This window comes from Lentinus tigrinus (genome assembly GCF_003813185.1).
Source record: "Lentinus tigrinus ALCF2SS1-7 unplaced genomic scaffold L226scaffold_64, whole genome shotgun sequence".
Taxonomy (NCBI): domain Eukaryota; kingdom Fungi; phylum Basidiomycota; class Agaricomycetes; order Polyporales; family Polyporaceae; genus Lentinus; species Lentinus tigrinus.
In genome coordinates this window covers 1-14543 of record NW_027137973.1, presented here as the reverse complement: position 1 = coordinate 14543, position 14543 = coordinate 1, and the positions used below count along the sequence as shown (strand labels likewise).

The 14543-nt window shown below is 55.8% G+C and overlaps 7 protein-coding genes across 7 annotated transcripts; 3 read left to right on the top strand and 4 right to left on the bottom strand.

Annotated features, from left to right (window-relative positions):
* Window positions 1–733: 733 nt before the first annotated feature.
* Window positions 734–3093, top strand: L226DRAFT_576428 (MFS general substrate transporter; the record flags this gene model as incomplete). Its single annotated transcript, XM_067685353.1, has 15 exons — window positions 734–926; window positions 993–1056; window positions 1111–1137; window positions 1197–1205; window positions 1256–1345; window positions 1404–1585; window positions 1646–1663; window positions 1731–1803; window positions 1859–1909; window positions 1963–2041; window positions 2092–2135; window positions 2192–2520; window positions 2575–2731; window positions 2791–2980; window positions 3040–3093. The coding sequence occupies 15 exons, from the start codon at window positions 734–736 to the stop codon at window positions 3091–3093; spliced, it is 1560 nt and encodes a 519-aa protein (XP_067528949.1).
* A 512-nt stretch (window positions 3094–3605) lies between these two features.
* Window positions 3606–5406, bottom strand: L226DRAFT_527263 (uncharacterized protein; the record flags this gene model as incomplete). The annotated part of the gene is made up of 7 exons (XM_067679102.1): window positions 3606–3659; window positions 3714–3810; window positions 3866–4084; window positions 4135–4317; window positions 4370–4763; window positions 4818–4908; window positions 4963–5406. The coding sequence occupies 7 exons, from the start codon at window positions 5404–5406 to the stop codon at window positions 3606–3608; spliced, it is 1482 nt and encodes a 493-aa protein (XP_067528948.1).
* A 1298-nt stretch (window positions 5407–6704) lies between these two features.
* L226DRAFT_540727 (uncharacterized protein) lies at window positions 6705–6981 on the bottom strand. Its single transcript, XM_067681932.1, has one exon. The coding sequence runs from the start codon at window positions 6896–6898 to the stop codon at window positions 6725–6727; it is 174 nt and encodes a 57-aa protein (XP_067528947.1). The 5' UTR covers window positions 6899–6981; the 3' UTR covers window positions 6705–6724.
* Window positions 6982–7348: 367 nt separating this feature from the next.
* On the top strand, window positions 7349–8558 carry L226DRAFT_617539 (uncharacterized protein). The gene is made up of 3 exons (XM_067687049.1): window positions 7349–7428; window positions 7489–8171; window positions 8231–8558. The coding sequence occupies exons 1-3, from the start codon at window positions 7399–7401 to the stop codon at window positions 8490–8492; spliced, it is 975 nt and encodes a 324-aa protein (XP_067528946.1). The 5' UTR covers window positions 7349–7398; the 3' UTR covers window positions 8493–8558.
* A 788-nt stretch (window positions 8559–9346) lies between these two features.
* Window positions 9347–10032, bottom strand: L226DRAFT_344865 (uncharacterized protein). Its single transcript, XM_067674102.1, has 2 exons — window positions 9803–10032; window positions 9347–9723 (listed from the first exon to the last, which is right to left on the bottom strand). The coding sequence occupies exons 1-2, from the start codon at window positions 9867–9869 to the stop codon at window positions 9428–9430; spliced, it is 363 nt and encodes a 120-aa protein (XP_067528945.1). The 5' UTR covers window positions 9870–10032; the 3' UTR covers window positions 9347–9427.
* An 80-nt stretch (window positions 10033–10112) lies between these two features.
* L226DRAFT_617538 (uncharacterized protein) lies at window positions 10113–11344 on the top strand. The gene is made up of 3 exons (XM_067687048.1): window positions 10113–10199; window positions 10273–10988; window positions 11048–11344. The coding sequence occupies exons 1-3, from the start codon at window positions 10170–10172 to the stop codon at window positions 11313–11315; spliced, it is 1014 nt and encodes a 337-aa protein (XP_067528944.1). The 5' UTR covers window positions 10113–10169; the 3' UTR covers window positions 11316–11344.
* A 174-nt stretch (window positions 11345–11518) lies between these two features.
* On the bottom strand, window positions 11519–13584 carry L226DRAFT_540722 (uncharacterized protein). Its single transcript, XM_067681931.1, has 2 exons — window positions 11724–13584; window positions 11519–11668 (listed from the first exon to the last, which is right to left on the bottom strand). Exons 1-2 carry the CDS (start codon window positions 13531–13533, stop codon window positions 11658–11660), a joined length of 1821 nt encoding a protein of 606 aa, XP_067528943.1. The 5' UTR covers window positions 13534–13584; the 3' UTR covers window positions 11519–11657.
* Between the last annotated feature and the right edge of the window lie 959 nt (window positions 13585–14543).

Sequence of the window (14543 nt, the reverse complement as noted above, 5' to 3'; positions counted from 1 at the left end):
TCTGATCAATACTAGTCACGGACTTACCGGTGCCACGGTGACGACTCGAAACGTTTTCTTGATGTACCACCTAACTACTCGATTCGTGCGGTTAACTTGAACCCTCGACTGTTTGTCGTTGAATGTGGGGAAATATGTCTAGGCCGGATAACCGATTGCCCGACAATCTGCGAATCAAGCAAACGCCACCACTATATCTGAAGCTTCTGTAGACGCTTCCCGTACGAGCGTTTGTTTGTTCGCAAGCTGATGCATTGCGCCATATTGACGCACGCCGATGTGCGACAGGTACGTGGCGGCGCTTGTGCATATCGCAAGCTGATACGAGGACCGTGGACCGTAGGCTAGCAGCATCTCTTGTGCCTGTCTATGTCTCAAAACCAGTTGAGATACGACAGGATCATCCGTTCTCGCCTCTACCAACCGCTCTCAATATGCTAGTGCAAGCCACTTCGTGATTCCGACTTTACTCCGCAGCAGTGGGGTACAGATAAGGGCACGCCGCGATGTCGGCTAGCCGAGCACCAAGCTTTAGCTGGATTCTATTCGAACCGAGGCGGGACGGAAGAACGGAAGGCATGGGAAGGAGTTATCATCACATGGATAACGCTATCGACACTTCCATGATGGCTCCCCATAAAAGGCCCTGTGAGCTCATCTTCAAACTCTAGCGACCTCTTGTCGTCTTCTCCGGCCACTCACAAGGTTGCTCGGTCACCGAACGTCGACAACGATGAGCGCAAAGGGTTCCTTCAGCGACACGGACGAGAAGCAGGCGCCGCAAGTCGAGGTGCATGTCGCCGCCGCCGACCGCGAGGTCGACACCGCTGCGCAACTCGCGGCGGCACTCGACGGAGAGCTGACCCCGGAGGAGTCAACGAGGCTTCGGCGGAAGATCGATTGGCACATCCTTCCCCTCATGTGTGGTGCGTAACCGTCGATCGTGTATACCTTCCTCGTTTCGGTGCTCACTGATGCGGTGCCTCGTGCAGTTCTATACTGGATCCAGTTCATGGACAAGACGACATTGGGTAGCTCGTCCATCCTCGGAATCAGGTGCGTCATATGTTTCTCGCAATCCGTCAAGTTGCCGATCGTTGTCCCTTGCAGGACTGCAACGCACCTCACGACGAACCAGTACGTATTCCGACGTTGTTCACTTCCTGACACATGCTGATGCGATCATCGACGAATAGATATAACTGGTGTGTGGCGTCATGTTGGGATCCTGAGCCTCGCACTTACCCTCCTTCAGGCTTGGAACGATCTTCTACCTGAGCTACCTCGTCTTCGAGTACCCTCAGAACCTCGCCCTCCAGCGCTTCCCTGTGGGGAAATGGATGAGGTACGTTCTCCACACCTGACGCCACCTCCGCCTTATCGGTGTTCACCCACGATCGCAGCATCAACATCTTTGTATGGGGCGTCGCACTCTGCTCCCATGCGGCGTGCAAGAACTTTGGCGGGCTCTTCGCAGTCCGGCTCATTCTCGGCATGTGCGAGGGCTCGATCACGGCCGGGTTCATGATCGTCAGTTCCATGTTCTACACGCGCACGGAGCAGACTCTGCGCGTCGGATACTGGTGTAAGTCGCCGCGGTTCGCGGTCGGTCTGTCATCATGGCGCTAACGCATGACATTGACAGTCTTGATGAACGGAACTGGTACGTCTCGTGATCGTGTTCTGCGAGTAGCACGACATGTACAGGAGAAGTTGACTTGTTCATCCAGCGCAGATCATCTCTGGCTTCCTCAGCTTCGGCGTTCTCCATATCAAGACTTCGAACTTCGAACCATGGCAATGGTGCGTCTACCGATGACTTCGACCAGGCATGTATGTCTCTTAACGCGGTTTGTAGGCTCATGGTCATCACGGGAGCCCTCACGTTGATTACTGCCGTCCTCTACTGGTGGGTAAGGTTGCAGTTCGTGCATACCTCTCGCTGACTCAAGACGACGACAGGTTCCTGTTCCCTGACTCGCCTACGAACGCTTGGTTCCTGACGCCGCAGGAGCGCGCCATGGCCGTGAAGCGCATCCAGGTTTGTCGTCTCCCCGTCATGCTTGCTACTGTTACTGACCTCCCCTGCAGGAGAACCAAACTGGTGTCGAGAACAAGCACTTCAAGATGGAGCAGTACGTCTCCTTCCAGTGGATGATACCACACCGCTCATCTGACGTGAACTCCGCAGGGTCTACGAGGCGCTACTGGACCCCAAGACGTGGCTCTTCGCCCTCTTCTCCGCGCTCGACAACGTCCCGAACAGTCTCACGAACCAGCGTCAAATCATTGTATCCTCGTTCGGGTTCTCGAACCTGCAGACGACGCTCCTAGGGTGCGTGGACGGCCTCATTGAGATCGTCACGATCTTTACTGGGGTCCGGCTCGCCGCGCGCTACAAGGACGCCCGCGCGTATGTCGGCACGATCTACTTCCTCCCGAATATCCTAGGCGTGTTCTTGATCAACTTCCTGCCCTGGGAGAACAAAGTCGGGCTGCTGTTCGGGCAATGGCTAACTGGTGCGTTTATCTCCCGATGTATAGGAGCGATAGTTAGACTGATCGATATCTCAGGTGTTGGCACAACAGGCTTCGTGCTGTCGCTGTCGTGGATCTCGAGCGTCACTGCCGGGCACACGAAACGCGTCACCACAAACGCTATCATGCTCATTGCGTACTGTGTCGGCAACGCGACGGCACCTTTCATGTGGCAGGCGAAATACCAGCCTCGGTGAGTCGCACCTTATAGTTAAGCTTATTACACTGCTCGGAAGCTGACCTCGTCGACAGCAACCACATCCCCTGGATCATCATCGGCATCTGCTACGTCATCTGCCCGGTGCTCCTGCTGCTCATCCGCGCCCTCCTCGCGCGCGAGAACAAGAAGCGCGACGCCGAGCCCGTAGATGATAAGTACGAAGAAGTTTATATCGAAGTCGTGCTCCCCGACGGGACCCGCACGGAGCGCCGTGTCGACAAGGTACGTCTATCGCACCTCTGCGTCGACGGGAACGAGGCTAACGTTGCGCCTCTCTGCAGGAATTTTTGGATCTGACGGACAGGCAGAATCGGGACTTCCGATATGTGCTGTGATGGATTGGACACGACGCGTGTACGAGTAGATGATGAAGGTGTACATTGAATGACGACAATATACGACTAGATGCCTGCCGACGATCAGACGATAACAGGCGTGTCCCTGTTGAACGATGGGAGATTGAATCCCATCCGCGAGAGCGTGAGGCTGCGGTACTGAGCGTCACTGAGCTCTGCGGGATTGTGCAAGGTATCGTACATATCAAGATGAGTTCTATCATGGCGAGAAGACGATGCTACGATAAGCGGGAGAGGGAAAGAGGGAGAACAAGGGCGTATATCAGAGCTACCGGAGCGGACGGCGAGGATACTGCAAAGGAGAGATAAGCAGGGAGGGGGCTCGATTCGTCTCTACGCCAGGCACCAGGGTCCATGGGTGACGTCTGATGGAGATGTTGGTAGAAATGTTGACCGCGGTGACATCCTCCAGTATTCCGGGTGTCGTGTCAAGGATGGGGGACGCGGTCTTCTTTCTCGTCGGCGTTGAGGCAAGAATCGGCACCTGGGGACTACTTGGCAAATGAGAAGTCAGTCACCATCTGCTCGTGCGGCTGCAGCCATTTCTGTGTAGTACTGTTACGCCGACGCATGAATTGTGTACGAGTGCGATCACATACCTTGCGTGCGGTGTCGCTGCGCAGGTTCGTGTAGAATCTTTGAAAGTCTTCCTTCGTGCCTCCATGCATCTTGCACCAAATTATCGCGCACTTGTCCCTGTAGCCAAAACGATGAGAGATTCAGTTTAAACGGTAAAGATATGTAGACTCACTTTTGCCGGACGTCGGGGCGCTTGACCGGAGGCCACGCTGAGGATCTGGCGAACCTCCGCTTTCTCTGACACACCTTGGGTGGAGAGATCTCGGCTTTCACGCTGCACGGGCGGTAGAGTCGAGAACAGTCTCTCTCCTTCTCCTCTAGGATATGGTGCGGATAGTACCGTAGTCTCTCCTCGGCTTGTGTCTTGGGCGTTGGGATATATGTCGTGGTGCTATGGTCGGGTAGTCAGCATTGGGAATATCAGGCTCTTCGAGCACGCACATAAAGTAAGGGCGTAGACTTTTCCTCCGTGCAGCAGGGGTATGGACTTCATTCTGGGGCCGTCGACCGGCCATTCGCGATGCACCTCTGGCATGAGCGGGTGGCTGTATATGAACTTGAGCACTCAGGCATACAGAGTTCGCCCGTAGTCCGTTAGACGGGTCAAGCCCATTTCCTGCAGACCTATAACATGGATCAGGATACTTCCGAGCCTGGAAGGTTATAAAGTACTAACCAGGACTCTGGGATAACCGCACTATGTTCCAGGTCGGACATCCAATTGTACAACATCGATGAGAACAGCTCTGACATCCCTCTTGGGCTACTCCCACAGTTCAAGCGCAAATCGAACCGGGGAAGCTTTGGGAAGCTGCGCAGTGCCACTGCCAGTCCCTGGCTGAATAGGAAATAGCGGACAAACGTGAGATCATCGGCGGAGGGTACTGTACCACGCCTCACGAGCAGGTCCAGACCGAACCGCGTGAAGCCAGTACGCGAAGTTACCGCAGATAAAATGGCAGGAGGAATGGTTGCGAGCTCAGACACGTCGCTGTCGTGCCAAAGGTATCCGATTTGGAGACTGCGCAAGTCGCGCTGGCGAGATATGACATCTGCCGCATACGGTAAACCTACGCTATGGCATTAGACCTGTAGGCTGTAATTGGACGGTGGATAGGTCTCACTAGCGTCGAAGCCCTTGGAACCATATACAATTTCTAGATGTTGGACAGACTGTCCGAATGCTCCTTTAGGCGGAAATCGGAGGCTGTTCCTCTGTTACATGACGGAGTCAGCATCGACACCCGGAGAGCGAATGCATTCACATACTTCGAGTCCGACCGCGTAGTGGAGACTGAGGTGGCTGAGGTTTTGGCAAATTCCAAGTTTTTCCCTCGTAGCCACCAGAGCTTCTACCATGTTGACTTCGCGGTTGATCCTCTCGGTCTCGCCTGCATCGAGATAGTCAGGCCAAGACCATATCTGGCAGGCTCGGAGGCCTGGGAGAGACCATATGAGCTTGAAGTCGTTAACGACAGATCCTGGTCTCAAGAAATCTTGATAGGCAAGCTTGAGCACCGTGATAGGAAACTTGCGCAGTAGCTGACGATACCGAGGGGGATATTCGTGTAGATTCCCATTGAGGATGAGGTACTTGACGTTTGTGAAGAGTCGCAAGAAGGTCCCTCGAGCGAACGATATGTACGGCGCAGTCGGCTTGACCTCCGGAACACCCACCGTCAGTACGTGGATGAGGTAACCCAAATGTGGCATGGAATTGAGCGTGCGTTCGAGGAGGTCCGGAGTGAGTGGGCCTCGAAGCCATATGTGGTAGTAAAGGTTAAGGCGCGCTCGGAAAACCCAGCCGGAGCAGACTAGGGCGCAAGCGCGAAGTGTGTCATACAGAGGACTCTCGAACACAGCGTGTTCGACGTAGCAGGAGTCGATGATGTGCTCGCAGACCTCAATGGGGAGACGGGGTTGGTTTTGCATGTCGGAGACGAGAGAGGAGAGCATTTGATAGCGAAAGGGAAAGAGATGTAGGCAGTGCAGCGCATATAAGTGCTTCCTAGATTCTAAAAGCGCACAGAGTGGTAATAGGCAGTGCGAATAGACATCGGAACCGTCCGAGACTCGGAAGCGGCGTCTCTGACCGTCCGCACAAAGTGCGTGGGCATATCCACACTCAACTGACCCTCGAGCAAACAGATGATGCGCGATGTATGAAGCCAAAGCGTGTTGTCTATATGACTTGCCAGACGGGCCCGGGGATGTGGCGTTGAATGTATAAAACTTCCGGAAGGCCGATCGCAGAAGATCAGCATGGTAATATAATTTTTTTAGTTCAAAAGGTGAGCTGAACTGGGCAGGACGTACCGGCATAGGCGTGCCACCTTTGGACGAACTTGCACAGACAGAACACGTTGCGACCTAGCTCATCGCATCGCAAGGGTGGCATTCCAGTCACGATACGGTCTGTTGGTTGTCAATATGAGACGATGACAGCCGGCGAGTACCCACATTGTCTTAGAGATGGGCAGCGATGGCTGGCGAAAGAGCCGGTGTTGCTGAGCGCCGAGGAGGAGGAGCCTCGAGGAGGAGGCAGCTGCAATGTTTGCCACGTTCGATCGCGGTGGCGGTGCATTGCAAGTGACTTGTTCCATCAGCAAAAAGCAAAAAAGAGTGGGAGTGCTTGGGAGTGATTGCAAGAGCCGCAATCATCCACAATCCACTCCGAGGCTCGGAACCGATTATAAGGAGATCGAGCGATGTTGTAATACACGCAATCTTCCCGTCACACATTTGCGAGCGATTGGAATCCTCAGAAGCACTTCCTTAGATTGGGTCAGATTGCGACGATTGCAAGAGCTTACATTTGCCAGATGATAAATCTGGTCTTTCATGCTACTAATACACAGTTGTAGACCGCTGCGACCCGTATGCACAATGTTTCATATAGGGAAAAATAATTCATTTATTTGATCATTTGTAGTGTTACGATACTGACAGCATAGTACTAATAGATCGGACACTGGTATGGGTGCCGTAATGTAAGTGGGATTGACTTAGGTGTGCTCTGACGTGGGGCGGTCTACTGGTCGAAGGACTGTGTAGGACGTACCAGGTGTGTGTAGCGGAGCCCGGAGGCCTGAGGGGGTAGTCTTGGAGCGGTCACGATCCGGTCATAAATGGGAAGCAGAATGACAAGCAACATACCTTGGGCGATGTATCCCACGAGGAAAGGACTTACGGGTATTTCGCGCATTGACTGCTTACCTTGAGCATGAGTCTAGGCTGGGATTCCGAGCCGCAAACCTGTAGGCCCACAACTTCACCAGTCTCTAGGAGGGAGGGAGGACGAAGTCACGAAGACTGAGACAAGTGAGGCTGGCTTCATATGTCTTCCAAGTCGCCGTCAATACCGGAGCCGAGAGGAGAGAGATCGGACGCTGGACCCGTTGGCGCTCCCGCTGCGGAGCTAAGTTCATGCACACGGCCGGAGTTTGTCTCCCATTACTATTAGGGCCGGCGTCCTTCAATTACAATCGGGCGCAAGCGCATCAACCGATTCCAATAGTTTGTAATATGAAAACTATTCGGCCTCGATTATTATCGTTCGCAATCACTTCTAAGCTTGCGGAATATTACAAACACTGTAATCATTTCGGAGCATTTTGGGTTTTTGCTGATGTCCTCTTCGACATCGTTAACGCCTTGGTGCTACCTATACCCCTCAATTCTCATTCACAATCTACACATAAACAGATGTCTCTGACCTCGCAATTGCCTGAGCTGGTATGTGCAAGCCTTAGACGTGCTGCAATATGGTTGGATGTTCACTGCAATTCCTCCCAGCCACTCGACGTCGTGGCGTCTTTGCGCGTCCACGGACTTGCGAAGAACAACGCCGGTCTCCCCGTTGTCATAGAGCTTCCTCTAGAACAGCCATGCGAACCCCTGACCGAGAAGTTTACCGACTGCCCCCCAGCGCCCGCTCTCCCCCCGCCTCTGCCTCCCTCTTCAGGCCCTCGCATCCATCTCGATGTCGAGCTCGTTTGTCAGATCCCGAATGGACCAGAGGACGATGATGATGATGAGTACGAAAATTCTGAGACCGAGGCCGAGGAGTTGTATCATGATGACGTGATGGTCGAGGATTCCTATCAAAGGACTGACACTACCCTCTATTCTGTTCGCCCTCTCAATCCGGACCAGTATCCATATCGCATCCCGCCCCTCATCATCAAGGTTGCCGCTCAGCGAGAGGGCAGGCGCATATACAACGAAGCCAACATGTACAACGTTCTCGAGTCCGTTCAAGGACTGGTCGTCCCTCGCTGCTACGGATACTTCCGTGTTGCGGTGAATCAGTACGAGACAACTATCCTACCTTGGAACCCCGAGTGTAGGTTCCCAAGGGATTTGGATAGGCTCGACGTGTTCCGTCTGCCTCATCCCTCAGCGAGTCTCAACATACTTCTGCTTGAGCAGGTTGGCAGGCGCATCCCGATTGGAAGTGTGCCTGTCGATCATCTTCGGTGAGTAAGCAATACCTTCCTATGGCATCTAAGCGATTTGACTGACTGACTTCTCGTAGTACTGAACTCCGCACCATGTATGAGGAGCTCATCCGACTGGGTATCGATCACCACGACATCGACTATCCAAACATCTTACTTGCGCCGACGTCCCCTCCCGGTTTGGAAGGCAGATGCTCTGCCGCATTGAAGAGGCCGTTCAAGTTCCGACTTGTTGACTTTGAGCACTCCGTCAGGACGAATAGAGGTGCAATCAGCATACGTCGCAAGGTGGAGGGCCTCACAGATCTTATCATAGAGGATGTCTGTTCGATGGATTAGGCTCTGCACTTACTTCTACTACTATCTGTCCACTGTCCACTGTCCACTGTCCACTGTCCACTGTCCAATGTCCAATGTCCAATACGATTTTCAACGACACATGGGTATTCGTATCCGGGGTCGGCTCCTATGGCGCTATGCCACACAGATGATGGCGGCAGGTATGGCAGGGCACGCCTCACGTTAGAACACCCTGCAACAACGACTCAGGCGCTGTACTCCAGCTTTGGCATCCATGTTCGTAACCTAGAGGACGGTAGTAGCTACCACTGCCCGCCGTCCCGAGGCGCACAAAGCGCTCCAAGTGGGGCAGGGACCGCAACGTGCGTTCTAGTAGGTCCGGGGACCGGAACAGTCAGAGTCCGGTCCTGGCATTAGGCATGTATTGTATCAGAACAGCGCGGCGCGATGTGTGTCCAGGACGGTTTACAACAATTGTCGTTCTAGGGTTCAGAGTATTCTCAAGAGCAGGCCGCACAGGCCTCGATCACGGCATCAACGTTTCCTTGCAGACATGTCACTGCTCAGCCGCCGAGCAAGATATGTGCGAGTGGTACGCACCCCGACCTGGTTGATGTACGACAGCAAGCATCGAACGTACTCTACAAGGCGCGACCTCTGCGGAGCCGAAGCTTGAGGGACATCTCCCTTGAGAGCCGTGTCCGCACGGGAAGCGTGCCCAGCATGATCCTGTACATATCTAGACTCTCGTCGCCCGTAACGCGGTCCGTCACCTGGAACGGACTCGTCTCCCGTAGGAACCGACCTGTATAGACTCACGCCCATGCCTAACGATCCGCTCGTCATGCCAACCGTGGTCCCTGGGGGTCTCTCCACTTTGCTACCATTATTGCCGAGGGCACCGTGCAGGATGTGTTGAATACACTCGTCTCAAGCGAGGAACTAACCGAGGAGGTACTAGTAATCGGTAACCTCTAGCCGTGTGGGTGATCCGTACAGCGAATCAGGCGGGAGCATAGTGGACGGAAGTGGGAAGAAGAGGAGCTTGAGGCTCTTGGGAACGGTGCGCATGTCGGTTCCTCGTCTACTTCGGGTACACCGTGTCCTATCGATCGCTCCTCCGAGTCAACCTCAATGTCCACAGCACACAAGCCTCCGCCGGGGGCCTCCGAAGATGTAGCCCGGGAGCGCACGTCCCACTGGCTGAACGTGAGCGTGATCGTCTTGCCGACAAAGGAGAACATCATCTGACGACCCATGATCCGAGTAGCTGTGGAAAATAATTGTATCAGTACTGACACGAGAGATTATCAGGTAGTGCGAGCCCATAACATAGGACCGTACAATACAGTTAGCAGTGTATATATGTTGGGTCTTGGTGCCGCGATTGCGCGCAGTCGTCGATCTCGAAAACATATCGCGCGGCGATGCCTCGACCGGTGACTCTCCAGCGATACCTTATTGAGGTATTTAGATAAAGATTCTTAGACGGTAGAAGAAGACGAGCAGTGGTAATCGATGTGCGGCTGAGCAAGCTGTGACCCACAGTGGAGAGGAAGGGCTCGGCGTTGTGGCATGAGAGGTTGTCGGAGGCGCCGAAGCCGCCACAACGTTGCAGTGCATCGCCACCGCGAAGTAGTTCCTCGTGCTCCGTCATTACCGCCACTACGGTCTTACCGCCTCGGTTCTTATACAGCGCACTCTACTCATCAAGAAATGTCCACATCCTCCCAATCCCCTCAGCTGGTATGTGAAAGCCTTCGGAGTGCTGCAACATGTTTGGATGTTGACCGTGCGGCGTGACCGCAATTCCTCACAGCCACTCGACGTCGTGGCGTCTTTGCGCATCCACGGACTTGCGAAGAACAACGCCGGGCTCCCTGTTGTCATTGAGCTTCCTCTACAAAAGCCATGCCAACCTCCCTTCGAGAACTTTACCCACTGCCCCCCAGCGCCCGCTCTCCCCCCGCCTCTGCCTCCATCTTCAGTCCCTCGCATCCATCTCGATGTCGAGCTCGTTTGTCAGATTCCGCGTGAACCCGAGGACGATGAACTTGAGGACACGGATGACGGATTCGGAGACTCTGACGACGACGACGACAAGTCTGAGACCGAGGCCGAGGAGTTGTATTATGATGACGAAATGGTCGAGGATCCTTATCAAAGGACTGACACTGCCCTCTATTCTGTTCGCCCTCTCAACCCGGACCAGTATCCATATCGCATCCCGCCACTCGTCATCAAGGTTGCGGCTCAGCGAGAGGGTAGGCGCATATACAGGGAAGCCGCTATATACAAGGCTCTCGAGTCCGTTCAAGGACTGGTCGTCCCTCGGTGCTACGGATATTTCCGTGTTGCGGTGAACCAGTACGAAACGACTATCCTGCCTTGGAACCCCGAGTGTAGGTTCCCAAGGGATCCAGCTAGGTTCGACGTGTTCCGTATGCCTCATCAGTCGGCGAGTCTCAACATACTTCTGCTTGAGGAGGTCGGTGATTGCATCCCGATTGGAAGCGTGGCTCGCGACGATCTTCGGTGAGTAAACAATACCTTCCTATGGCATTCACGCCGCTCAGCTGACTGACTTCTCGTAGTACTGAACTCCGCGCCATGTATGAGGAACTCGTCCGACTGGGTATCGATCACCACGACATCCGCTATCCAAACATCTTACTTGCACCAACGTCCCCTCCCGGTCTGGAAGGCAGATGCTCTGCCACGTTAAAGAGACCGTTCAAGTTCCGACTTGTTGACTTTGAGCACTCCGCCAGGACGAATAGAGGTGCATTCAGCATACGTCACAAGGCGGAGCGCGGCACAGATCTTATCCTCGGCGATGTCTGCGGGCGTTCGAGGCGTTAGGCATTTACTTCTACTACTATCTACTAATGACCGATGTCCAATCATCCGATGTCCAATGCCTAATGGAATGTTCAATGTTTATCCACTGGCATGCGTTTACTCCCTTGTCCGCTCGGGTCGAATGGATTGACTAGGTTGACGCGGGAGCACCTACTATTGCTTGTGATTGCTACGCTCGAGCTGAATGAATCCGGAACGGTTTGGACTCCGGTCCTGGCATAAGGCATGTATTGCATGAGAATACGCGCAGCGCGATGTGTGTCCAGGAGGCTTTACAAAGATTGTCGTACTAGGGTCCAGAGTACTCCCAGGAGCAGGCCGCACAGGGCCTCGATCACGGCGTCAACGTTTCCCTGCAGACATGTCACTGGTCAGCCGCCGAGCAAGATATGCGCGAGTGGTACGCACCCCGAACTTGTTGATGTACAGCAGCAAGCATCGAACGGACAAGGCTCGACCTCTGCGGAGCTGAAGTTTGAGGGACATCTCCCTTGAGAGACGCGGAAGCGTGCTCAGCATTATCCGGTACACCGTGTGCCATCGATCGCTCCTCCGAGTCGACCTCAATATCTACCGCACACAAGCCTCCGCCGGGGGCTTCCGAAGACGTCGCCCGGGAGCGTACGTCCCACTGGCTGAACGTAAGCGTGATTGTCTTGCCGACAAAGGAGAACATCATCTGACGGCCCGTGCGACCACGCTGCGGGTCAAGCGCAGCCCACTGGTCAAGATGCACCTCCCTGCACCAGTAGCAGTGGCCTCTAAGATCGACTGGGTTGAGCGGTCCTCTCTTCTCCCAGGACGCGTCCACGGTCGCCCAGATGTGGCGGAACGGCAGGCCTGGGCTCGACAGGTCCCCGCTGGCACTGGGCAGCGACATCGCCGGGCGGAGGCAGCACGCGACGCGCAGGCTGAAGGCCTCCTTCGTGCGCCCGTGCGTAAACATGACCTCGAGAGCCTCGTGCGGAAGGACGGGCAGTCCGCTCTTTTGCGACTCCGACAGAAGCTGGTCTGGGGTGAACCCGAGTCGCGCGAGCCGAGCGAGCATGTATGGCGGGAAGAATAGCCTGCAAGGCGCGAGGAGTGGCCGCGCCGTGACCGAGGTCGCCATCCCGTGAAAGTCGCCCAGCCCGAACCCGAATGATTGTGCATGGTACACGATGTAGACCACCTCCCAGTTGAGGACGAAGTGTCGCGCCTGCTCTTCAAGTGTGGGCTGCTCGTCGTGCGCGACGAGGTGGATGCGGACATACCGCGCGGAGCGGTAGAGCGGGTACGGCCGCCCGATGTCGTGGTGGACGGTGTGCACGCCGACGCGGTAGAGCGGGATCCCGCCCATGTTCTCCTGCTCGTGCAGGAGGAGGCCGATCACGGAGGCCTCGGGACCCTGGCATGCCAGAACGGCGACCGCAATCGAAGTGTCATCGTCTGCAATGCGGATGATGGGCAAGCGGGCGCGGACGCCGTAGCTTGTGACCGTGAACTCGGGGACCTCGTGTGGCGGCGAGAGGACGCTCTCGAGGGCGGACGGCTTGGGCTGGGTCAAGTTCAGGGCTGCTAGGCTGACCTCTGCGGCGACACCGAGCTGTCGAATTGACATCGACTGCACCTCTCCGGAGCCATGAAAGGCCTGCGGGCTGTCGGCGAAGAGTACCTGGGATGTAGGGTCTGTCTCGGCGTGTATGGCTTTCCGGGGGTAGTTCGTCCATGGCGCGTGTGCTCGCAGGTCTACAACGGAGACAGAGTGACCAAGTCGCCACACGAAGAGCGTATGGTCCGGAGACTGCTTCATGATCTCCTCTTGGAGACGTCGGAAGGCTCGCCGGCCCTCACCGTACATGACGGGGATGTTGACGCCAAAGATGCCCATAAGCGAGTAGGCCTCATCCTCGATCCTCCGCGTCTCCCGCTGGGATGCCCAAGACAGACGCTTCGCGGCCGAGATGGACGAGAGTGGGACTGCGGACAAGAGTACATCAATGTCCACGCCCGTGACCTCCCGCACCAGCCCCGGCGCAGCACACTTGCTACACAGGGGCATCCAGTTTTGCGAGAGGAAGACGACATCGAGGGGAGCGATGAGCTCCTGGAGGGTCCATCCGCGGGTGAACCAGCGGCTCTGGCGGAATGCGGACCCGGGATGCTCCGGGTCGTCGTCGTCCGGGACGTCTTCGAGGTATGCGTAGCACGCGTCCGCGTTAGCGTAGTAGGCGTACATCGAGTTGATTGCCTCGGAAAGCTCGGCACTGCTCGGAGCCGTCCACATCGGGGATTGCAATGTCCCGGTCTGAGAGCCGGCAGGCATTGCAATGGCGGAAAACACACGTAGCGCCCGCAAAAAGACGCCCAAGAAAGGGGAAGCGCCCCATGGCGCGGAAATTCCACACCACGGGGTTCGAACACGGGCGAGCACGACAAAAGGAGAACAAGACGCACGGCCTAGCCGCTACACCACAGGTGCTTATAAAATCATACGATTTATAGCTTATATCACAGTAAGACTTTTGCCCGGGAAACTTTCGGAAACAATTCACCGGCCTCTTGCCCATCCGGTGTCCTAGAGCAAGAGGCCGGCATCCAAGAGTTCGGAATTCTTGATCAACTGTTCTGCCAACGCAACCCCGCATTGGCACAGTAGCGCACGGCGGTACAATGTTCATGACTGATGCAACAGTGCAAAGGGCCTGCGTCTTCGTCGGGCTTCTTCTCGCTGAAGAGGGTCTGCGAGGTGACGCAGACCCGCCATCTCGGTCCTGCACCTGCACGTTCTGGCTCTCCGGCGTCGTGCAGGTGCTGTTGCGCTCATAGAGACGTCGTCCCAGTCGCGCACACAGAGCGGCGGCATGTGGGCGTGGTCGAGCAGGGCGGCACGTGGAGGAGGGGTCGCGAGGCGACGCAGTTGCGCCATCTCGCTCCTTCTCGTTCTCGTTTCGGCTCTTCGGCGTCCGTCCGGGCTGTCGAACTCCTTGTGGGGTCGTCCTCGTCGTACGCAGAGGGCGGTGGGAAGCACTGATGCTCGGGCAGACCGGGGCGGGGAGAAGGTTGCGCCGTCTCGGTCCTTCTCCTCCTCGTTGCGGCTCACGGGGCTCACGGCGAGCTGTTGAGCTCGCCGGGGCGTCGTCCGGGTCGCGCAGAGAGGGAAGCGGGAGGCGGTGGTGGTCGCGGAGAGTCGGACGTGGAGGAGGGAGCGGCAGACGACGCAGTGGCGCCGTCTCCGTACTTCTCCTC